The sequence below is a fragment of the Phasianus colchicus genome, chromosome 1 (genome assembly GCF_987193195.1).
Source record: "Phasianus colchicus chromosome 1, bPhaCol1.hap1.1, whole genome shotgun sequence".
In the NCBI taxonomy this organism is placed as follows: domain Eukaryota; kingdom Metazoa; phylum Chordata; class Aves; order Galliformes; family Phasianidae; genus Phasianus; species Phasianus colchicus.
In genome coordinates, this window is record NC_143436.1 from 190733824 (window position 1) to 190758922 (window position 25099).

At 37.1% G+C, this 25099-nt stretch overlaps 1 protein-coding gene across 10 annotated transcripts in view; it reads right to left on the reverse strand.

The window, feature by feature from the left end:
- Positions 1 to 25099, reverse strand: part of DLG2 (discs large MAGUK scaffold protein 2) — a 1008740-nt gene that overhangs the window by 227317 nt on the left and 756324 nt on the right. For all 10 annotated transcript variants that reach the window (XM_090134092.1, XM_090134093.1, XM_090134091.1 and 7 more), the window contains one exon: positions 9211 to 9279. In XM_090134092.1, coding sequence (XP_089990218.1) covers positions 9211 to 9279 — 69 coding nt within the window. The remainder of the gene's footprint in view (positions 1 to 9210; positions 9280 to 25099) is intronic.

Genomic DNA, 25099 nt, shown 5'->3' on the forward strand with positions numbered 1-25099 from the left:
TATTGACTCTGCATATTCTTCAAATATTTTCTACCAACTAGAAAAAAAATGGGGGATTTCTTCTTTTTTGGATCATTGCTGTTGATGTGCCTTGTAGCAACACTTTTATTACCTCCTTAACTATGCACAGATTAGAATGTAATCCAAATCTAAGAAGTATGAATAGATTTTTAATTAAAAAGGATAGCCTTGGGGCTGGAATGGAACTAGGACAGTTAGCTGGAAGTATAGAATTCTTCCCCACTTAGTCCATGATTTCCAAGTTACCTTGGCAAATCATTTGTTCTATCAGATTCAGTTTCCTCATCCACAAAATGAAATGGTGACACTTGTCATGTTGAGTACTACAGACTGAAAATACTTTGAGAGAGCTGAGCTACTGCCAGTATTATTTACCTCGGTATCGAGGACAAAGAGGCAGTAAAGCCAAACAGATATATCTGCATGCTCCACGGGTAAGAAATTAGAGCTCTGTTCAGAATGAAACTGAGTATTTCTATGCGTGAGAGGCAGCTTGCATCATAAAGTTGAAGGCCAGTGCTATGGCAAAACTAGGTCAATACAACTGGGTATCTACTGAATGCTAAGCTGTGCAACTCAACAAAAACTTGGCCCAGTTATTAATCCCTGCCTCTAATCAAGTCAGCAGATTTATGCCTAAAATGCTGTCAGTGCTGTTTTGTAATTTTGGCCTTTTGACAGCAAAATTCACTTTGTGCTCTTGGATGATTATGCTCAGAAGAAGCTCAGACAGTAATGGGAAAATGTCAGAATTTGTGATTAGAACAGAAAGGTTTTGGATCCTTGTCCTTAGCCAAAAGAGGTTGTTTTGGTCATAACTCAAATTTCGTTGTACAGAGACTATCAGCCATAAGATGCCTTCATATGTCTTTCATATTACAGTATCTTGTGGAATCTGAAAAGTGGATTCAAGAATGCATGGGTGTAGTCATAAAAACAATGATCATAGGAATAAATTTTTACCATCACTATGCTTCAAGATAGAAGGTACCAATTCACCATATACCAAATATAGTATATAGTATAGTATTTACTATGTAGTAAATACAGTATAACAAATAACTAAGATTTTATATAAATTCTTATATATATATAAAAGTCATATGTATGTGTGTCATACATATAAGTCATATATATATATATATATGTATATGCATCCCAGGATCCTAGTGAAGCTGGTTAATGTGTTTGCCAAGCATCTCACAATCATGTTTCAAAAGCTGTGGCTGTCAGATGAAGTCTCCAGTGACTGGAATAAGGGAAACACCACTCCCATTTTTAAGAAAGGGAGAAGTCCTGGGGAACTACAGGCCTACGAGTCTCAGCTCTGTTAGGACATGTTAAGGCATATGAGGTGATCTGAGAGAGCCAGTATGGCTTCATCAAATGCAGATCATGCCAGTCCAATCTGGTGACCTCCTATGATGGCATTGGTGCACCAAGACAGGGCAACTGATATAATCTACCTGGACTTCTGCAAGGCCTTTGACATAGTCCTCCATCACATACATATCTCTGAAGAGATATGGGTTTGAAGGGTGGAGTATATGATGGATAAGGAATTGGTTGGATGATCAAAGCTGGAGAGCTGTGGCCAATGAATCTATGTACGGGTGGAGGCTGGTGCAAGTAGTGCCCTCAAGGGGTCCATCCTGGGACTGGTTCCTTTAACAGGCAGGCACTGGGATTGAGTATAACCTCAGCAAGTTTACAGATGACACCAAGCTGAGTAGTGTAGTTGATATGATAGGAGGAGGAGATGCCATCCAAAGGGGCCTGAACAAGCTGAAAGGTGGCCCCATGAACCTAGTGAGGTTCAACAAGGCCAAATGGAAGGTCTTGAAAATGGTCTGGAGCACTCCAAAAGACAGGGAGCTCAGCACCGTGGAGGAGAACTTGGGGGTCCTGATAGGTGAAAAACTTAACATGAGCCAGTATTGAGCACTTACAACCCCAAACATCAACAGTATCTTGGGCTGTGTCAAAAGAGGGGTGGCTAGCAGGGCAAGGAAGATGATCGTCCCCCTCTACTCTGCCCTTGTGAGGTCCCAGCTGGAGCACTGTGTCCAGGCTTGGGGCCCCCAGAACAAGAAAGATGTTAAACTTTTTGAAGCAGGTCCAGAGGAGGGCCACAAAGATGATCAGCGTGCTGGAGCATCTTCCCTATATATAAAGGCTGGGCTTGTTCAGGCAGAAGAAAAAGCTACAGGGAGACCTTATTGCAACATTCCAGTACTTAAAGGGAGCTTATAAATAGGAGGAAAATCAACTCTTGAAATGGGTAGTTAATGATAGGACAAAGAAGAATAATTTTAAACTAAAAGGGGAGATTTAGATTAGATGTCAGGGGGATATTTTTCACTGAGAAGGTAGTGAGGTGCTGGCACAGGCTGCCCAGAGAAACTGTGGATACTCCATCCCTGGACTTGGATTTATGATGAAGCTAAGGATGTTATATATTTATTCTCCTGGCATAGATGTTTATAGTCAACTCTTAATCTAATTATTAAGGAAATCTATGAAGAGCTGCCCCAATTCTTCTTGAATGCCTGGGAACCAAAACTAGAAAAATCCTTCACCTTTGTTGAAATTCTTGATGCACATAATTCTAATACACAAAATTCCAGAGCAAATACAGATAAATGCTGTAAATGAAGTAATGAAACCAAAGATTTAAAGATGACATAGTCCTTATTCAATGATTCTACATCTTTATGATTCTATGAACATAATTATTCATGAGAGAATAAAAAATGAAACAAAAGTTCCTCAAATGTGAATGAGATTTTCTTGCTTGGTAAAAAATATTTTGCTCCCTAGAGACAAAAGCAACTGAGGCAAAGGTAATTGCATGGTTTCACACTTAGAAGGCACACTGTTCTGTTGTCGGACAATAGATGGCACTCTATTGCTACTAAAAAGACAAAGTCTAACACTATCAGTGTTTCTGAAATGCGTGCTTTTGCCTCCAGCTTTAACTACTTACTGCATGTACAATTTCTCCTGGGATAAATAATGCTGAAGGTAAGTTTCTAGGTGCTAACAAAGTGTACTATAGCATTTTAATTGTGTGTGTGCATGTTTTATGCCCTCCTGCAGTTTTGTACCAAACACTAACAGAGAAGATCAGCAGGGGAAATCAAGCATAAATTAGAAAGAAGTGTGAGATGATAACACTCCTGGACTGACAGAAGGCAGCAGAAGGAAGAAAGAAAGAACAAAGAAAAAGAATGCATCTGTAAGGAGAACAGGAAAGGAATTAAAAAAAAAAAAAAATGTAGAGAAAGAAAGAAAGAAAATTCACTATAGCAGAACCAGAAATCATAACAAGAAGCAAAGAAGCAAACAAAGTGCTACAATCCACACAAATTTACAAGCTCTGAAATCAATGAGGGAATCAATTTGGATGGACTTGGATACTTGCTTCAGGGAATACATCAGATCTCATTCTCTATAACACATTATAAATTGCAGGCTTGATGTAAGACCAAAGCGTTATTAAATTAATACTTGAAACCAATAAGGAGCAACAAATCAGAGAGAGAGTAAAACTTCAACACTTAATGAAATTTCTCCTGTTGTGAAAATGCAATTATAGAATAGCAAAACATTGAGGCACGTTTCCTCCTTAACATTTCTGGGGGGTTCATATCTGTTTTACTTGTTTATTGTGTGAGAACAGCTAAGTGTTTTGCATCTCTTACATTTACACTGAATATCTGTTTTGATCAGTTTTAGTCTCTTAGAGTAAGAAAGGGATGAAAGAGAAATTGAGTATCCCTATCATTCTCCTATGGATTGTGAATCCATAGCAATTATAGATTTAATTTAGGAGATTAAAAATTGCACTGATAAATGAAAGGGAAGAGCCTCTGAAAACAAGTAATTCTTATAATAACTTACTGCAAGAAAATCCATTTTCAATTTGCTTATTTTGTGCTGCTGGCTACATTAAGGAATACAGTCAGTTTTAGTATTCACCTCACACTCACATCTCTGCTTTTCTCTTTATTTTCAACCATCCATAACATTAGGTTGAAAAGATTTGGTGCTTTTTGGAACATCTAGAACAAACTAAGTGCACAGGGTACTTTCAAATATCTGACCTTACAGATTTTTTCAATTACCTATAATCAGTGATGAGTAAATCAGAAATCAGCAGAGTAAAATGGCTTTAAGATTTTCTGCAGTTGTTTTTGTGTTTTTTTCCTATTTATTTGTTTGTTTATTTATTTATTTTACTTCTAGAAGAGTACTGACATCATGCATCCATTCATGCATGTGCTGGGCTGGTGTTACAGCAGCACACAGAACAGAAAGCCCAGCAGGATATTTATTTATCTTGCTGCTATCGTTAGGGCAACACCCAGACCCCAGTTAAGGCCACCCTCTGTGCAAGCCACTATGCACACAGTGACAAGAAGAGACAGGACAGGAGGAAACAGTCTCAAGTTGAGCCTGAGGAACGTTTAGACTGGATGTCAGGAGGAACTTTATCTTAGAGTGGGTGGTCAGGCATTGGAAGAGGCTGCCCTGGGCAGCACTGAAGTTGCTATTCCTGGAGGTATTTAAGACGTGTTGGCATGGCATTAAGGGACATGGATTAGTCATGGGTCTTGGTAGATCAAGTTGATGGTTGGGCTTGGAAATCTCTAGGTTTTCTCTAACCTAAATTATTTGATTCTATGACAATGCAACATAAAGTGTTCACGCTATTTACCAGTAGCAAATAGCAGGAAATAAGCTGTAGAGAGAAATTACTTCAATTGGTTAAGTTCATGTGTTAGTCACTGGGTCACTGGGGAAAATATGACATCTCAGGATCAAAGTACCCCTCTTTCTTCTGTGCATCATGGTGTCTGGCTTCACTGTATGAGCACGGAGCTGTGCCTTCTCAGAATCAGTTGGTTAATCAAGCCATTTCTTTTACAATACAATACTTCAAGTTTTCTTCTCATGTTTCATAAAATACCTGTTATCCATCACTGTCACAATGAGCATCAGGGTCCAGAAGGGTAACTTTGCCTTCTTAGGCTCAGACAGTGTTTTGTTCACATTTGGTCTTCGTATTCATTACAATGTGCAATTGATTGTTGACTTTTCCTCCCATTTTACAAAGTGTTGATGTACAAACAACTAAAACTTCAGCATGATATGAGGTGTTCACTAGAATATCTCATAGCAAAATGTAATTTTGCTTACTATATTTACCTATTCTTCTTGAAAAACTATTTTATCTGCTTGACTGTGGTTTCTTTGGCATTTCTTGTTGACTGAATATTGGCATTAGCTATAGGAGCAGTACTTTATCCTAAGTTTAATAATGAATACATTTTTTATGCATTTATTTTCCAAACCTCCTGTCTAACTTGTCACAAACTTTGAAGTATATTTAATACAAGGGAACCTACTGGGAGCCAGGCTTCAACCTGACTGATGCATGCATGAGTGCACTGGCTTATATATGGGCAATTTTATTTGCTTTGTGGGAACCCCCCTGGACATTAATAGTCTTTCATTTTGTTCTTTGTAGAGAAATTAAAGCCTGTGCACCAGGCAATGTTTTATGCTTACAGCCAGCAAGACAGAATTGGCATGAAGGAATAATTTCTTACTTGAAAAGTGAAACTGGTCCATATTTTTACCCCAATGCATGACATTTACCTCAAAGGCACAGAAGCATGTCTCCTAGATTTGAGGAATTACACTGAATTCAAGAGCAACAATGTTGGACAAGTAATATGCTCTGTAGCTTTGAAAGGAAGATGGTTATTCCAATACACTTATTTATTTATACTTTGTTTCACATGATCATTTATCTCTCTTCCCTGATCTAGAAGGTATATTATTTACTTGCTAATAATCAAAATAAATCAGGAAATCTGCATCTCTGTTCCACCCACTTCCCCCCAGCACAGGCATAAACCAAAAAGACTGCTTTCCATTCTGCTTTTAAAGACTATAAACCATGACTGCTTCACCTTTTCAGTTTGTAAATGAAGCTAGGTGAGATGGAAATGGTGATAGGCAACCCCACCACACTGCTGGGAGACAGGAGGCATTGAAAGGTTAAGAGAATACCTAAAAATAGCAAGCCTCTAAGCCGTGTATGAAATATCAATATAGGGTCCACTGGAAGCAAGCATCCAGAATCATTTTATATGAGATACTTTTGAAACACAAAGCAGCCAGTAATATCTGCCCTGTTCAGAATAAAAATTCTTATCTTCAGTCATCGTTCAAATGCTGTTTATTTGCATACTAATATTTATAGATGAGATATTCAAAACACTCTTGATGAAAGAAATTGAAATCCCAGTTTCTAAGCATCTCAGCAGAAGAGATGACTGTTATCATGTAAAATACAATTTAGCCTGAATGTCAACTGGAGAAAGAATAGTTTTCATAAGCTACTGATGTAGCCTTGTGAGATAGCTCAGTAGGATTTCCAGGTAACAGCCTTTAGTTTTCATCCAGCATTTTTCCTAAGAATATTCACAGTTAAAATTGTTCATTAAAATAATTAAAAAAAACTCTCAGATTAACAATATTTTCGCATCCAAACACTAGAGTCTTCTTGTCTTTAAGCCATACAGATTAGGAAAGTTACTAATGAGTTTGCACTGACAATGACATCCAACACCTGTGAAGTTCACGCTTTTATACACATCACAGATCTGCTGACCTCACGTACAGCTATTAAACTGTGAAGAATATATTGCTTGAAAATAGTGCAAAAATTAAGCTTTAAAGAAATCCTGACTTTTTTTTCACTTTGTGATTTATTATTTTGCAAAACATGAAGTCTACAAAAGCAGGACTTAAAAATGCTTTTTCTTAGATAGGAACCCAATACCTAAATTAAAAACCTATTGAAGTTTTTAAAACATCTGTGCTAGCCAGCTCAATTACCATATATTCAACAAGGTGGAAAGGAATAAATGCCACTGAATGCGATTGCACCTGCGTTTCTTTGTCCCTCCAATATTTCATTTCTCCTTCAGAGAATGCACTAATTGTATTACTGCAGTGACTACACAGTTGGTCAGACAGAGCCAGCATGCTGGCCTGAAATCTCAGTGTGTGATAGGGATGCCTTGCAGGTAAAGTAGCCATATATGAAATGCAACTCAAAAGCAATATAATAAGTTGCCTAAATACAGGACTCTACAGATGGAAGCTGGGTTCCTAAAAGAGAAAAATAACTTTGTTTTGACATCAAATTGAATTAGCTATAAACATATTTGGCAGTAAGGACTTCACAAAAAACATTAGACTAAATTGAGCTTTATTATAATGAAATATTTAGAGCTGAGCTGATTGCTTCTATTTGCTCAGTGGTGTAACTGGCTAACAGTCCCACTTTCCTACATGAAATGAAATATGACTCAGCCTAAGTTGATTAGTAATAATTACAAGCCAGATACTCTTCTACCTCCTGAATAGCAGGAGACCTGTAATATCATTTGCAGATTCCCATTGCTCTAATGATTCATACACAATAGATGCAAGCTGTCTGTGTGGCCAGTACAGATTTTGCAGTGTATCTAAAAATTCATGCAGACAAACTGATTATCAAATTTCGATGGGAATTTGAGTCTGCAGGGTACCTCCTTATTACAGAGTCCAGTAGACCAGGTCAGAGACATCATAATAGAATTTCTTTCCTTAAATCTCAATTCAGTCAATTCTTCTTTTTTCTTTTTTTCCCTAACATCAATCTTCTCATGAATTGGTTTGAGGAAAGGGCAGGGGAATGTTTAGAGAGTGAAGGATAAAAATGTGAGGATGTTTAAGCACAGATACAGGTTACCCAGAGCTTGTGAATTCACAGAATCATAGAGTCATCTGAATTGGAAGAGACTCTTAAAGGTCATCTAGTTCAACTCCTTTGCAATCAACACGGACATCTGAAAACTAATCAGGTTCTCAGTGCCTCATCCAGCCTGACCTTGAGTGTCTCTAAGATGAGGCATCCAGCACCTCTCTGGGCATTTGGTGACAATCCCAGCTTCATTAGACAAGGCTTCAAGAAACTGGATCTAAATTGGAAATTAGCCCTGCTTTGAGCAAGAAGACCAGATGATCAGGACTTCATTTATAAAACTGCCTTCCAGAAAAAAGCCCTTAAACCATAAGGGCCTCTCCTATAACAACTTTATTAATTAGTCTTGTTTTCAGTGGAAAATTAACACAGCAGTCATAATACATTTTAAATATATACATATATATTATTAGTTTTTCTTTTTTTTTTTTTTTCCTCAGTTGTTTAATATTTCGTATTGAGATTTCTGGCAAAAACATTTTGGGCTTCATTCAGGGCTTTGGGGAGAGGATCACTTCCTTTATCTATGGTTTTCTTTTCTCATTGCAGCACAGTGGGGTTGTAACACAAAACAAAATATAAGCAAGATGACATCTTTCCTGTGTGGAAACTTTAGTTTCCCACTTCTGTTGTGATGGAGAAATGCTTTGAAATGGGATCTATGAGTAACCCATGACAAGTTATTGCCCCTGCCTACAAAATACTTCAGACAGTTCCACATTTCTATAGGAACAGAGAAATAAATGTAATATTTTCTGGAAATTACACCAGTAAGAGCAATCAAAATCTAAATAATTCAGTGTTAAATACCAGCCTTTCTAATATCATAAATATGCAAAAATATTAACTGTAGTTATGAATTATTCACATTTTACCCAATTATTTCTGTTAAAATGAAGTCAGATAAGTACGCAGAGCTATGTTTCTACAACTAACACAATATACACAGACATGGGATTACTGTTTTCTATCAGTACTTTTTCAACCTTAGCCTAGGACACTGCTTTTCCAAAATGAATTCATGCAAATAGTGAAAAAAACAGGAAGACTTCATGGGAAATTCCCATGATTAGTGGTAACCATTTTACACCTAATACATGTGAATACTGACACCAGTCAAATGATATGAAACAGAAATAGAGATATACGACAGATATTCTTGACAGACTAAACTTTTCAATATAAATACCTAAAAAGGACCAGTGCTAATTTGAAAGCATTTATTTCAGTGCATCTCACTGACTCAAATATTGAGGCATGCAGCAACACGAGCAGTGAAATCCTGTGTGTACGTGGGGAGTTTGGTGTCTGGCACAGTGATATCTGAGTGCTCTACAGGCAGCTTCAACAGAGAATCATCTTACCCTTCCACAGAAATGGTCCGCTGCAAGCTCACTGTGGGGGGACGCGTTGCGGTGCTGTGCTGGGAATGACTGTATGGCCAAGGGAGAATAAAGAAAAGCTTTTGTTAACAAAGCACACGTTTCTTTTGTTCTCGTTGTCACTAACAGTTTAACTAACACCAAAACAGAAATCAAACAAACAATCAGATTGTTTTACACGTATCTATGGCATTTTGAGACTCGGCTGATCTCCTTTAATATCAGGTTTCACTCCTCATCAAGAAATTGCAAGGAAGAGATTAATTCCCTCTTGTATTTTTAATTCATTTTCTTAAAAAAAGATAAATATATGCACACAATTCAGGGACTTAAAATAACTCAGATTTTCTGCAGAATATATTAACCATGAAACACACGTTAACTTGAGAGCAGAAAGTAAAACAGTAAAGCATAAAGCTATCAATCTAATTCTTAGTGTTTCTCAAGCAGAATACTTGGTGAAAGAGGACATGCACTACTTGTAATTGCACTGTAATTTAACTTAGAATTTAACAAATTTCAATCAACATCCGCTATTTCCATCAGATTTTAAGTTGCTTAAATTTTTCCGTGTGAAATTTTATCAATCTAAGACACAATATAATAAATAAAAAAAGGTATTTTCTATGAAAAATGCAGGTTCTGGAAATAAGAAATTATTTTGATTGACAGTCCTGATGTCTAATGGCTGCTCTCTTATGCTGTGTTGGGAACCTCAAAGATAGCTTCTGTAAGCCTAATGAGCCTAAGCTTAACAGAAAATGTTAACTTCAGTATTGCACTATTATAAATAACATTAATATTTATGAAAATACAAATGAATAAAAACAAATCAGATAGCTGCAATAAATTGTATTTCTTAGTCAAGACAGTGTGTTTTATAAAAAACAAAACAGCCTTTATAAAAAAAAAAAAAAGCAAAAGTGTTTGGTGTATTCTATAATTAGTTTAAATGGCTACATCACATAGAGAAGCTAACTATTAATAATTAAAATTACAGATTAAAAAAAACTTTCCTGGTTTTATATAATTTATTCCACTAACTAACAGGTTTTGTTTTGCTTAAAAGCTTTGTATACCACTCAAGGTGCTTGAAGGAAGCAGATCTTCCTCTCAGTAAGAGCTAAGACATTCAGAATCAACAAAAATGAAGCTGTTTTACATGCCTCATATCCTGTAACACAGCCACTATTGTCTGTCTTGCAGCAAAGACTGGATTTTCTTATAGAACTGTGACAAGTGGTGTCATGCAGCAGGACAAACGAATGATCTGCTACCTGCTTATTCTTCCATCTGAGGCCACTGTGCTCATGTTTTGTGTCAGTAAACTGTTGTTCTCAGCGTGTTCTGAGTATTTCCGAAGGTTTGTGGGAAAGTATATTTCCCTTGTAAGAACTACAGAGTTTTATCTGCTTATCTACTTATCTACTTGCGTCTACTACAAAGCACAGCATACATGGGAGTATCAGGAGTCTGACATCACAGTTTGAACAGAATTGTTGAGTCGGAAAACACTGTAGAATAATATGTTAGGAATATTAGTTAAAATCTCACAGTAAGTTGGTATCTTGCATATGCTTAGGAAGTGCATTAAAATGTTTTCTTTACACGTTCATATAAGTTTTAAAATTAGGATGACTTATCTTCTGCCCTCTTCCACTACAGAGCTGAAAAGGAACATATGTCCTTATGTAATGGCTCCCCAGCTGAATGACCAAGGAAGTGAACAGCCTCCCTCTCAACTTTCTCCCATACATGAGACAGAAGAAGCACAGCAGAGCCATAACATCTCCATCTTTCCCTGTGCATCTGACTTTCAGAAATGATACACCCTGATTTGTACCAAGAGCTATGGCTGATAAAGGAAGAAGAATCCCACTGATTGGAGGGCTGATGATGCGGGCAGTCATAGAATCATTAATGTTGGAAAAGACCACTGAGATCATCTAATCCAAGCACTGACCCATCACCATCACTCCCAATAAATAATTTCACTCAGTGCCACATCTATACATTTCTTGAAACCTCCAGGGACGGCAATTCTGCCACTTCCCTGGGCAGCCTCCTTTAACTGTGCCACCAGGCATCCACCTGCTCACAAGTGGAAGCCCTCTAAGTCACACTGTGTGTGTCTAAAGGAAAGATGGCAAAGCCAAGCTTGAGCTACACAGCCAATGCCAAACCTACAATGGATAATTAAAAAAAGCAGTTCCTATACGTGCAACATTGTGCTATATATTTTGAAGTGAAAGTCCATTAACAAGGTATGGTGAGGTAGAAACTTAAAGCTTCCAGCAAGAATGTGAGTGAATATTTCAAAAGCATTCAGATATTCACACAGCGTTTATCTGAACTAACCCTCTCACTCCTAGGTAACATTCTTCTATTCTACAGAGCAATACTGCTATAGGAAAGGGATGTTAAGTGTTGATAAAGCACTTTTCCTTAGTAGAGCTGTGTTGTTACGAGCAGAGCTGAAATAATTACATCTAACCACTGCTGAACTGGCTTGAATTGTGAAAACTTTAATTCTCCTCCTAAAAAACGCTTTGCTACCAGTGGATATACTTTTGAATCTCTGGCCAGCTTCAAAATCAACAAAATTATGAGAGCAGTAAAGGCAGAATTTTCAGCTGCAAAGTACTAAAAGCAAATAATTGTCCATTTACATAATTAATAATCCACAATCACAAAAATATATGGAATAGTAAAACTGTGCGATATATCTGTGCTTGGATGTTGCAAATGAAATAATGGATTGTATTCACCAAAGTAATTTGAGGCATGGTGAATTACTGCTGCTACACTCAAAGAATCAAATTGAAGAAAGCGGCCAACCAAACAGCTGTGATAGATTCTCAGTCTTCACTTGAACATCAGTACTGAATTTGACAGATGAATACAGCCGCCTTTGAGGACTAATACTTAACCCAGGCTACTTACTGCAAAGCCTGTAGGTTACAACCTATCTGTCTGATCACTGTTTCCAATCATTTTATGTAATGGAACAATAAAAAATAAGGTTTTTGTCAACACACTGTTCAAAATTAACAGAAACTCGCACTCCCAGTCTTTCTAAATGATCTGCTGTTTGACATGGTACAATCTTATTCCATATGGAAGGCATTACTTTTCTAAATGTAGGCATACCCAGAACTAAAGTCAGTATTGTCTGTGCTTTCATCGAGTTATTCTTGGATTTCTGTATTCACACAATTCTCCATTCTATAACTGTGGATTATTTTTGTGTAAAACATACGATCACTATTTAGATAGGTTGCTAAAAATCCTAATTACAAACTTTCTAAGGAAAATAGTTGCAAACAACTTTTCCAGAAGTTTCTCCTTCTGTTGGGCCCAGTGCTCCCAGAGCAACTTAGTGTCAACCACTTCCAAAGCTCTGCTTTGCCAATTCATCCCTTTCAGAATATCAGAAGCGTAAGAGCTCAGGAGCAGGGCAAGGTAGCCAGAACTCACTCATCACTCTCCTAAGCCCCTCCAGAATTTGGGCTGTGCCACCATGCCTGCTTGGGGGTTACCTTTGCATACAACTGTTACGACTGGGGCAAGGGGCAGCAAATCAACAACAGGATTGCAGGCTGGCAAAAAAAAAAAAAAATATGCAGATGGAAAAGCAAATTCCTGAGAATATAAAATCCTCACCACATATCAAGCATGGAGTGAAAAGAAAATAACTGGATGGACAGAAATACTATTTTCTAGTTTATCAAATGCTCTTTTCAGTAATGTAATTCCAAAACAAGTATGAATCAAAGCTGTAGTTTCAATTCAGTACTCTGATGGAATGACTATGTAGCTCTGCAGATCTGCATGAGGAACCTCACACCTCACCCCTTCCAAGCAGGAGGCTCAGCTATTGGCAATATTCTATCCATTAGCAATCACTTTCCAATCCTAGGTATTTGTGACAAAATCAAATCAAATTCCACTCTGTTTTGATGAAAATATATCTTAATTGGTGATATGAAAGCTTATTTTTATGTGTCACTTATAAAATGTGATGCTCAGCACAAATTTACGCCAAGGTATGGTCACGAATACAGGGAAACCTACAAATTAAAAAGACACGTTCCCAATGTTTGACACAAATAGCTATGCAGCATAGACAAAAATAATACTTTAATATAATTATTTACGGAATGACTTAAAAGATGAAGCTCCTAATGGCTTCTGCCATACTGGTAGAATGAGAAGAAAGATTTCCATCACGTGCTCAGTACACTTTTACACGTGCCAAAGATCATGTACTACACATTTTATAGCACAAAACAGAACTTCTAATGAGTTACTGCCACCACCGTTTCTATGATAAATACCTAGACACAGACACATACAAGACAATTCAGGCATGAAGTAAATAGCATATTTTTCCACTCACAGAGTTTGACATTTAGGCTTATAAAATGCACTATTTTATTTTCTGAAATGATGCAGAATGAATTTCTCAATAGTTTCAGTAACATAAGTAATAATATTTCAATGTATCACTCAGTTCTCCATGCACAGAAGATGGGATTTCCCTGAAGAAATGAATCTCGCAGACTCATTCCTGAAAAATACCACTTTGAATTTAATTCCTTTTAATTATAGTTCTTTGAGACAATGAGCATGTAATGCTCTTGTAAGAAAATTCCTATGGGTGAGGAAACAAAGAATGAGATTCTAAATAGCAATAAGGTGCAGAATAGGGAGAATAGGAATGAATCTCTCAGTTTTCAATGTATTTAAAGTTATATTTTTGCTGAGTTTTTTGTTGCAGATTTGTTTTTTAGGCACAGCCTGCCATTTCATGTCTTTCTAAAATACTAAAACCAGAGCAACTTAGTGTCAACATAATTTTGAAATGTTTATTATGAGAATAGAAATATAAATAAGAAGAGAAGAAACCAGCCTCCTTAGTTCTGATTCTATTCTAGCCCAAGGAAGCCTTAATTACATTTCTGCTGTGTGGGTGCAAGTTGAAAATGGAGGCATCCTCATACATGCTTCTTTTCCTTCTAGGGACCCCTGGAACAACTGCTTTGAGTTCACACACAACGTGACGCTTTCACCAACACACAGCATTCCAGTGAAACACCCATTTGGGGTGAAAGAATCACATCAGGGATACATTCATTGTTCTTTAAACTTCTATAATGCAATTTGGCAACTAAAAAGGACAGACCAACACCAAGGGATCAGACCGCATGGTACCCAAAACAGAGGGAATCACAAAGCCTGCTTATTTACTAAGAGTGGAAGAAAGGAGGCTGCTACAATCTGGAATGTTTCCTGATATCTTTTAGTCATATAAAGACATGTTGTCTTTTCACACAGAATACTAGAAAATCCACTTTTAAAAGTTTTATGATGCCCCGTCAGCATGTCTAGGACTAAAGGTAGCAGTGCAGTTGTTTACAATTTCTAAACCTTTGCTTTGATGGATGTAAAAGTTTAAAAAGGCAACATCCTTTAATTCCATTAATGCAGAATCTTAATTCAGCTCAGTGAAGTGAAACCAACTTTTCTTAGCTGCCAACAGCTAAACTTCTAACTTAAATGAGGTTTTGCTTTCCTCTGGGATTAATTAGAAGACCAGAGAGTGCTTTTTTTTCCCTGTTTTCTTTTTCCTTTTCTGTTATTAATTTTATCTCAGCTACAAACAACTTGATAATATCCAGTTCTGACAGTTACTGACTCATAACAGAATTATCAAACTAATCAGACAGTCTCCTGTCAAAGGTAGATAGGAAGCCTCAGTGAAAAGGACATTCAACCCTGCACCTTTCAGATCACTCTCAGGCAATAAAGCCACACTTGAGCTATAGCACTTTTCATATATGGGCACATGCAGTAAGGACTTCAGGAGTGACTCAGCAACCATAACTCTTTTTCAAAAAAGGTTTATCTGCAGACATTATACAAATACTATTGCTGGGCTAAAGACTTACACAGTAGACAAAAGTAAAAAACAAAACAAAAAAAAAAAAAGAAAAAAAAAGCAACAACAAAGGATTAGGCAGTCACTGCCTACAAATATGTTGAATAAAGATCATATTACATTCTCCCTGTTCATTGCAGGAAAGTTGGACTGGATGACCTTTAAAGGTCTCTTTCAACTCAATTCTGTGATTATATGATCTGTGTTCAGGTCTTCTGGAGTCATTTCTCTTGCATAATGAAGTTAACAGGGTTGCTGACCTCGTCCTTCTCTCCTTCCTTCCCCACGTGGTAACCAAAGAAAAGCAGTAAGCCACATTTACCATCTTGAAGTATCTGAGTTATTGCAGCACTCAATTAGCATCATACAGAAATAAGGAAGAATGCAAGGTGAAACTGTGACTCAGAGGAACACTTCAGAACTGCAGCAGCTTCTGGAATGAAGCTAATTATACAGCTTTTTTAACAGTGCGCCTAAGTCAGCACCTGTCTTCAAAGTGGTGAAACAGCCACTTACTTCAAATCTGCTTCCTCGTGGCTGAGGTAATTGCAGGAGATAATGATAAGCTTTAAAATATAGAAAATATGCTTATCTGAGAAGGGATTGCTATTTTACAGTGAACATAATGTTTAAAACAGCTGAAGAAATTTTGGACGATTTGCGGGGGATTGAAAGGTTCAGGAGTGCTGTTTAAAAGAGTGGAGAGGTTATACTGTTGGTGAAGTTTCATACGTAGTGTAATATTTATACAAAGGGTAAATACAGACTGCCACAGAGCTACGAAGGAGACAGCACTGCGCAAACTAAGCATCCTTAAAGAAAACTGTACAAAAAACATACAGGGACAAAGCGACATAGAATGAAGTAGAACAGATGTTTTAAGACATGTGAGACTTGGTTGAATGACTCAGACATGGTACCTTGTTCTTCTGAGAGGTTATTCTTTTGCAGACTTTGCTGCTAGCTATCCATGACTCATATGTGATACCTTTTTAATTTTGCTTAAATTTACCCCCTTTCATGCCACTAAGATGATCAGAGGGCTGGAGCACCTCTCCTATGAAGAAAGGTTGAGGGAACTGGGCTTGTTTAGATTTTTTTAGATTTTCTGATAGTGATAGGACAAGGGTTTAAACTTTAAAACAAAGGGTTAAAAGAAACCATTCAGCTTTAAACTAAAAGAGGAGAGATTTAGGTTAGACACTGGGAAGAAATTCTGTACTAAGGAAGTGGTGAGGCCATGGCATTGCTGCCAAGAGAAGCTGTAGGTGCTCCATCCCTGGATGGGCCCTGAGCTGGTGGGGGGCAACCTTGTCCATGACCAGGGAGTAAGAACTCAACAATCTTTAAGGTCCCTTCCAATCTAAGCCATTCTATGATTCTATGACTAGACTCTTAGTTTTCTTTTAATTATTGTACTTATTATTACTGTTATTATTTATTGTTGTTTTTTCTGTTGCGGATGGATGGATATGAAGGATTATTAAGATCCACTTGGGAGCTGAAATACTCCTTGATGAAATTAGTTTGATAACTATACCAGTGAAGGACTGAGGTTTGCATCTGAAAAGATTTGTAGCAAGTGAAATAAATGAAAGGTTTGTAGTAGGAAAAAATGGGGGAATGAAAGAGGACAGAAAATCTCATCTTCCTGCTTGTTTAAACTGCATCAGTTAGAAGTGGTCCATGAACATAATAACTGAGTTTGGCTCTAATTACAGCTGAGGAAGACGATGCAGTGCTGCTTTCATGAATTTAAATAGGGAGTGTTTGCTTAGGAATGACTGAAAGCTTCCTGATGTGCTCGGCATGGCCTCCCAATTACCTGCACTCTCTGATACCCTGATACCAGTGCCTTCCTGATGCTAGTTTGCAATTCCTTGTGAGGAAAGTGACTGTCATCCTCCTTGTCACCCTCCTCCCCAGCCTCTGATATGATGCTTTTGGAATCCAACATCAGTTTCTTTTTGCCATGCTGCTACACTTGAATGCTACACCTCTTTTACTGTTGGCTATCACTCCTAATTCTCTTCCAGCATTAGTACCTTCCAAGCACTACCATTCCTGTGGATTGCACAGAGTGTCAGAGAACTGGTGATGGTTCGATTTCTCTGTGACACAACTGCAAGCACTGTTACTAAGAAGGAATCAATTTCAAGAAAGGAAAATACTCTTTCATATGGGAAAATGTCTTAATCAGTCAGATTCTCCGTAATGTTATAGAAAGAAAGACTCACTTTGGAATAAGACTTTTATTAAGGATGTTTGGAGATGCTAAATAATCAGAATAATTATAATGATGTAACAATTCATGGGCAGAGAGACAGAGCTTGTAGCATTACATAACTGGACGGAGTCTTTCAGCTTCTCACTCATCTTTCACTTGTCATTATCTGCCCTTTTAATTTCATGACAGCATTTTCACTATTAAAAATGTAGAGGAATAATGTGTGCAGCCACATAAATATATATACTGTGGTCCTTTGGTTTTGATGCATGTAATAAGAATAGAAAATGTACATTTTCCAGAGAAACACAGATTCCCTGACTTTCTGCCCTTCTGCTGGCCTGCTCTCCTTCTCACTGCACACAGCTGGTGCAAGTGCATTTGCCCCCAGCACCAAGAGATGCAGGCGATGGCCCAATGCCACCACAGCTGAGCCTCTGCTGCGGGGCCCGTGGTCAATGGGTACCCAGGGAGCATGGAGTGCAATCTCCATGAGTAGCTGTTCTGTGGCAATAGCAGTACACAGCACTCAGTGCCTCAGAACACCAGTGCTGATGTATTTGTAAAGTTGTATTTTGCTTCCATAATGAAATGTATTTACTGCACACAAAGCTTATTGTGTTTCTGTGCCACTAATGACCCAAGGGGCTGCACCAAAATCCTTATCCAGTTTAAATAAACAAATGTCAAAAGGCATTAGTAAGGGTTTGAAAAAGTGGTTCTAAGAAACTTTTCATGCTAAAACTTTGAAATAGGGCAAAAATCCCAAAGTGCACATTGTGCACGTATTTACCAATTGCGTTCTTAAAAAAAAATAAAATAAATGATTAAGAAGTTTTCTAGTAATGAAATTACTCCAACCAGATAAAGAAAAAGCTCATCTGACTTACAGCATCATAATGATGCTAACAGCTGTTAAAAACTAAGACTAACTAATGATAGATTTCAAGTAACTGCAACACATTAAACTAATCTGCAAAGTTTCCAGCCATCTCCATTCAAAGCAAAATAAGTACAGGATTCTTTTCACAGCAGAGTCATTGCACTGAATTTTACTCATTCAAGAGAAATCATATGGATGATGACAATTAATTAAAGTGATTTAAAATGGCAATGAAAAACTGTCTGACACCAAATCATAGCATGCCATTAACAAAAGTTTCTATATCCCACAAGATTCCATATCATTATATTTGCACAAGAAGAACATTTCCTAAAGAAATGTGAATTTTAATTTTGTTTTTGTGTAGGATCAAATTTATTTCTTCTGTGATTATTAACTGCTATGTATGCAGTGCAACTAATTACACAAACTGTTCAGGTGAAACAGCCAGAAAATGAGTGCAGGAAGTGTTGATCAGCCTGAGGGTAGGAAGGCCCTACAGAAGGATTTGGGCAGGCTGGTTTGCTGGGCTGAGGCCAAGGGATTAAATTCAACAAGATCACGTGCCAGGTCCTACACTTTGGCAACAACAATGCTACAGGCTTGGGGCAGAGTGGCTGGAAGACTGTGTAGAGGAAAAGGACCTGGGGGTGTTGGTCAGTGATTGGCAGAACATGAGCCAGCAGTGTGCCCAGGTGGCCAAGAAGGCCAATGGCATCCTGGCTTGTATCAGCAACAGCACAGCCAGCAGGAGCAGGAAAGTGATCGTTCCTCCGTACTCAGCTCTGGTGAGGCCACACCTCAGTGCTGTGTTCAGTTTTAGGCCTCTCACTTCAAGAAAAACACTAAGGCCCTGCAGCATATTCAGAGAAGGGCAATGAAGGTAGTGAGGGGAATAGAGCAGAAGTCTTATGAGGAGTGGCTGAGAGAAATGGGATTATTTAGTCTGGAGAAGAGGAGGCTCAGAGGAGAACTCATCACTCTCTACAACTATTTTAAAGGAGATTATGGCGGGGTGACAATTGCCCTTTTCTCCCAGGTAACAGCGATGGGACGAAAGGGATTGGCCTGAACTTGCGCCAGGGCAGGTTCAGGTTGGATATTAAGAAAAACTTCTTCAAAGAGTGGTCAAGGGCTGGCATGGGCTGTCCAGGGTGGTTGAGTCACTGTCCCTTGAGGAGTTCAGGAAATGTTTAGACGTGGTACTGAGGGTTTAGTGAGCAAAATTGGTGGTAGGTGGATGGTTGGACCGGATGATCTTGGAGGTCTTTTCCAACCTTGATTATTCTATGAATGTATGATTCTCTAAGCTTCTGTACAAGTGATTCATTAAAACAAAAAGAATTATCATAAGAGAAAGAACATTAAATCAAGATTACAATAGAAAATCAGAAGAGCACACTTTATATTGCAATTACCTCTGATACAGTGTTTACTGCACCTGTGTGATACCTTCAGATAATGTTATCCCCAGTTTGTGGATATACATTATCTCTGTGCAAACTGGGAATGTGGGTTGGATATTTCATTCTGTTAGCAGACCAGGGGTGAGGATGCAATTCTACATAAGCTGCTGTTTAATCTCATTTTCTGTCATTGCAGTCAGCCCAGCATGCATGTTTGCGTGTGCAGTTATTCTAAACAAGAACACCAGAAAGGCCACAAAAGTAAGTAAAGAGAAAAACTAAAGCAGAAATAACACAGTGCACATAAATGACATCTTAACAGAATACAAAAGAAAAAAAAAACAACAAAACAGCAACAAAAAACAACACAATAAGAGAATGAATGGTAACTTGAAAATGCAGAAATGTATAGAATGTATTTTAAAATGAAAGATTAATTCAACTGCTTAAACTGCTCCTCTTCTGCTCCTAACCTACATTAACTATGATTCATCCATTTTTTTAATTTGCTAGAAGTTAGAGGCACTCAACATTTCATCGGAAAATCAGCATTTTGCACTATAAGATCTGAGGATAAAGTATACACTAGAACCAGATCCAAAAACAGTTTAAAAACTTATTTTTTCTCCTCCTGGCCTTCCTTACAGTGGGAGTATCAGACATAAGCATCTCCCATAGTGCAACACAACAGTACAACTTCTTCCAAACCCAGCACTCATTAATTTTGCCTGTCTTTGACTATAGGACATAGATCGTATTAGATGAGCAATGGAATAGATAGAGTATTTATATATTCTATTAGCTTAGTCCTTATATCCGTATATTAACTGGTAAGGCACTATTTATTTAAACATGTTCATTAAAACCAATCTTTGAAGAGATATTTGGCTATTTAGGAAAGAACTGAGAAAAGAATTTATGAAGAACTTTGAGGCTGTGATAGTCATTAAGGTGGTCCATCTAGTGACAAACCTAATAGATAAATCAGTTGAGTAAAACACTGGAAAGTGTTTTCAAAAGATTTGCAGAATTAGCAAGCACACATATGTGACTGAGCTGATAAACAGTCAATTTGTGCACACTTCTGGGAACTGATTTAATGTCATCAGTACGCTAATGCACTTAATAACATAAGTCCTGGACAAGAGCCTGAGATTCCTTTACTAAGCTTTTCAAACATTTCTGCTACAGTAGGGATCACTTATACTTAAAACCTTTTCTTCAATCAGACAGAAAACCTAAGGTTGTTGGGTTATTTTAATCTCACTTTAATGTGAAGGGTAAAGATGCTGCCATACTTCTGTCATTCTCAGATCTCACTCATTAGATAAGTAGTTTCATCTAGAATATAATCTTGTTTTGTTGCTTTCAACCAATCATTTGTCTCTGCAAGTAACTTTGTGCTTTGGTTCTCAAATATTATGGGTCAGAACGAACTGTGCTGGGTACAGTGAGAGAAAAAACATTGCTAAGAGACAGTGTATGAATAGCAGACAGACAGTGGGAAGCAAGGAAGCATGAAGCCCCTCAAATCAGAGACCACAAATAAAAATGATCACAGCTGGATTTACATCACCAACTCAATCTATCTTAGCAAGGATTTAGAAAAGAATTCCATCAGCATTTAGAACTAAAAAAAATAGCATCGCAAGGAAGCTATTTTTGGAGATGGGCATCTTGTGTCTGCATTTATCATGTGACATGAACTAAGCTAACATTGCAGCTTTTTGCTTCAATTGTCTGTGCATTACTGTTTGAGGATGAAACAGTTCTACAGAGAACTCATGGACACCCTTCAATCAATGAAATTCTTCACCTATAAAGCATGGATTACTCAAATGATACAAATGGCAGTGTGAGGATAAGCCCATGCATTGAAAGGTCATCCACATTTTCAAATCTTGCATATGCAAGATTGGCAGAAAATTCCATGGCAATCGGCTCTTGTGTTTAGAATTCACAAATGATTGGATTGATTTATTATCAACCATCACCATCCCTGGATGCGTTTAAAACCGTTTGGATGTGGTGCTCAAGGACATGATTTAGTGGAGGATTGTTAGAGTTAGTGTAGTATGGTTAGGTTGTGGTTGGACTTGATGATCTTTAAGGTCTTTTCCAATCTGAACAATTCTATGACTCTATGATTATTTTATTCCATGCTATGACTCTCTTCTAACTTATCAGAAATGTCAGCTATTATAAATAATCTGTTTGAATAATTTTTTTCATCAGTTCTGTTAATATAATTGGACAAACATACATCAATAAATCCAAAGTGTTTTTTCACTCATCAGTTATATCTGAGTATACGCTGTTCATTTTTTCCACCCACATTAAGTGCAATAGTTCGATTCTTCTTGATTTTTCTCCTGGATCAAGGATAGAACTGGAGTCATTCTACAGACTTGAGGCATCAAAATTCATTTAAATTTGTATTTTACTGTTAAACCTGTCATAGTTATTGTTGATGCAGACTCCACTTATAAATTGTAAATTCAGACATTGCTCCTTTTGGCAAGCGAGTCTGAAACTTCCCAACTTCACTGCAAATGTTCCTTTGAGACCTATTAAAGCCATTTAGACTCTCTATTCGTCTACTCTCTGTCCCTAAAAAAAACAAAGATAAATGAGATGTCCACCCTGTTACCATGACAGGAGCAACATAAGTACATTTAGGCAGACAAGTCTAAAATTAATTTGTACTCTTCACCATTTCTGTGGGCAAGCCAAAGAAAACCTGTCATTTCATAACTTGCATCAGCGCTACATTGCTGTTACTTGACATTAATTAAGATGAGGTTTCTTTCTTTCTTTTTTTTTTTTTTCTGGTACAAAATGGTAATACAGGAGTAGAACTGGCAGATTTAAATATGAAAACAGATTTGAGTTGGACAAAATAATATCAATCTGGTGTGAAAAAATACAGCACATTCTATCCTACTAAAAAGCAAATCTTGTGATTGAAACATGAACTATAAAAAATATCTCTCACAATGATGATTACTAATAACTAGAATTTTATATGTCAGCAGTGTATTTTAAGTTTTACTACTCAGCAATGGTTGATACTGCTAGACTTATTTAAATCAACAGCAAAAAGACTGACCACTGCAATGACTTAAGAATTTATTTTTCAGTGAGTTGCTATTCTTCAGGAAAGTTACCCAGTAATACATTTAAATAGATTGGGACTTTTTCAGAAGTAACCACTGAAATGTCATTTGATTGGGTATGAAAGTTCCTTGACAAACTACGACACGAAAGTATGAACCTAATCATGGTGGAGTGTTGACATGTTTGCTCTTCGGTTATCCAAACTCCCACAAAATAAATCTAATTCTCCTTCCTTTGTGGACCTTCGCCACCTAACCTTGCCTTTGTCAAAATGGATACTCTACCCTTGTTGTATTATGCAAAATTGTATCAGAAATAATAAAAAAAAAGTACAAAGAAAAGAAACATGCTGAACGTCTCCAGTGTTTTAATCACTGCCAGTGTGGTTTGAGTCCTGAATTTTTGCTTCCAAAGAACAATCCTCCAGTATACTAGTTGAAATACCAAGTTCTGCTACACCACAGAATACCTATGAAAATGCTTGTTGAGTGATGACTACAAGAAGCTTATGGGAAGCCAGAAAAATTCATTAGGAAGAATATACTAGAATTTAGAAATGTAAATGGCCCTCTTTGCACACTTTCAATTCTAATTGCTGTGCATACCAGTGAGGAGAAGTTTAATTCACTTCAGCCTAAAGATTCTGTGTAACACCTCAGATTTCAAAGACAATCATGAATTTGAACACGGGGGAAATAAAAAAGCTAGTTACTTTGGATATCTTTGTAAAACTAGACATTTTATGCTGTACTTGAAGTAGTGGAATATACAAAATGATTGCAAAGTCTTGATATGAAAAATTACCAACCTTTACTCATGCTACTGAGTCAGAAAATTAAAAGTGATTCTCTTCTATATGGTGCAGTGTCAGTACTGTATGAGTTTTTATCCTAGCCAAACCTGTGTGACTACTTCCAGCCAAGCCTGTGTAGCCACACAATTGCAAATACTGAAAAGTCCTCCTGCTTGCAACTCTTTGTCATTGGATTCTGAACAGGCTAAGAGGCTCATTACAGCTTGTGCAATCAGCTCAGCAACTGAACTGAACAGAACACATATTGCTGACTATATCCGTCAACTATCAATTTGTGCATTTATTGGAAACAGGCTGGATAGATTAATCAGCCAAGCTAATTTGTCTAGAGCCAGTTCAGGCTTATCTGAATAGTCTTGCATCAGGCTATGAAGATGCATCCTTCTGCTAGCAGGTAGCAACAAGTGGCACACAGTTTCAGAGCTGTGTGGTCCCCCAGGTAGGTATCAGTGTATTTCAAGTGTGCATGCTTACACATTCTGTTTTTCCAAAGTGCAACATATGATGTTATTTTCAGGCTGCCTTTTAGGAAAGTCTGTCTTTAAGACAAAGTTATTGCTATTAAGAATACTGATTTGTTACAAATCTGTGTAATCAAATGGAAAGCAAGTATATAATGATCCTCAAAAGATACTGCAATCACTGAAATTATCGGTGCAATTAACCACTTTCTGTGTAGAATGTGGAAGTATCTGGAAAAATAAATTCTCTTTGCATCTTCCTTGGGACTGCGATGTATCTAGTCTAGTATATCCTTAACAATATAGAAATTTTAATTTTGAATTCAGATTAGATCTTTTCTTCCTTCCCTTTCTTAGTTAGAAATGTATTTTAATATCTTGTCATTTCTATTGAGTTTGCTTTTTAGGCAGTAACAGTAATAGTTCCATGCAGTGCAAGAAGAAATTTAGATAAGCTGGCTGCCTTAAGTGCTATTCTTTAAAAATCTTTTTGAAGAATAAACTCATTAAGATCTTAAAACATTAGTAATTTTTACATGCATATTTACAATGACAATTTAGCTAAATTTAGGTCCAATCCAAAAAGGTCAGTTGCATAACTAAACTTCCACAAAATTCAAGGATGTGTAGAGCTTGTAACCCTTTATGCACATGCAATGTGCATTTTTTCCTTTGCTTTCTTTGTGAAATCAGGGAAAAAAAAAAAAAAAAAAAAAAGTAAAGAAAAAATCCTCAAGTATTTTCCAGTGACTTCATTTTAATACCTAATATAGGGAACCTTCTCTAGCAGAGGGTTGGACTCAATAATCTTTTGTTTCTATGATTCTATGATTCTGAACTTGAATTTATAGCATAAATATTAAAACTCTTAAGTCATATATAACCACTGCAGGGTTACATCATTGGAAGTTAAGACTGGAAGGAAAAAAAAAACACATTTTTAAATAATGACGAGATTATTTTGGTGGCCAAATATGTAGTAAGTCCCTTAACCCAAGAAATGCCTTTAAAATAACTTTAAA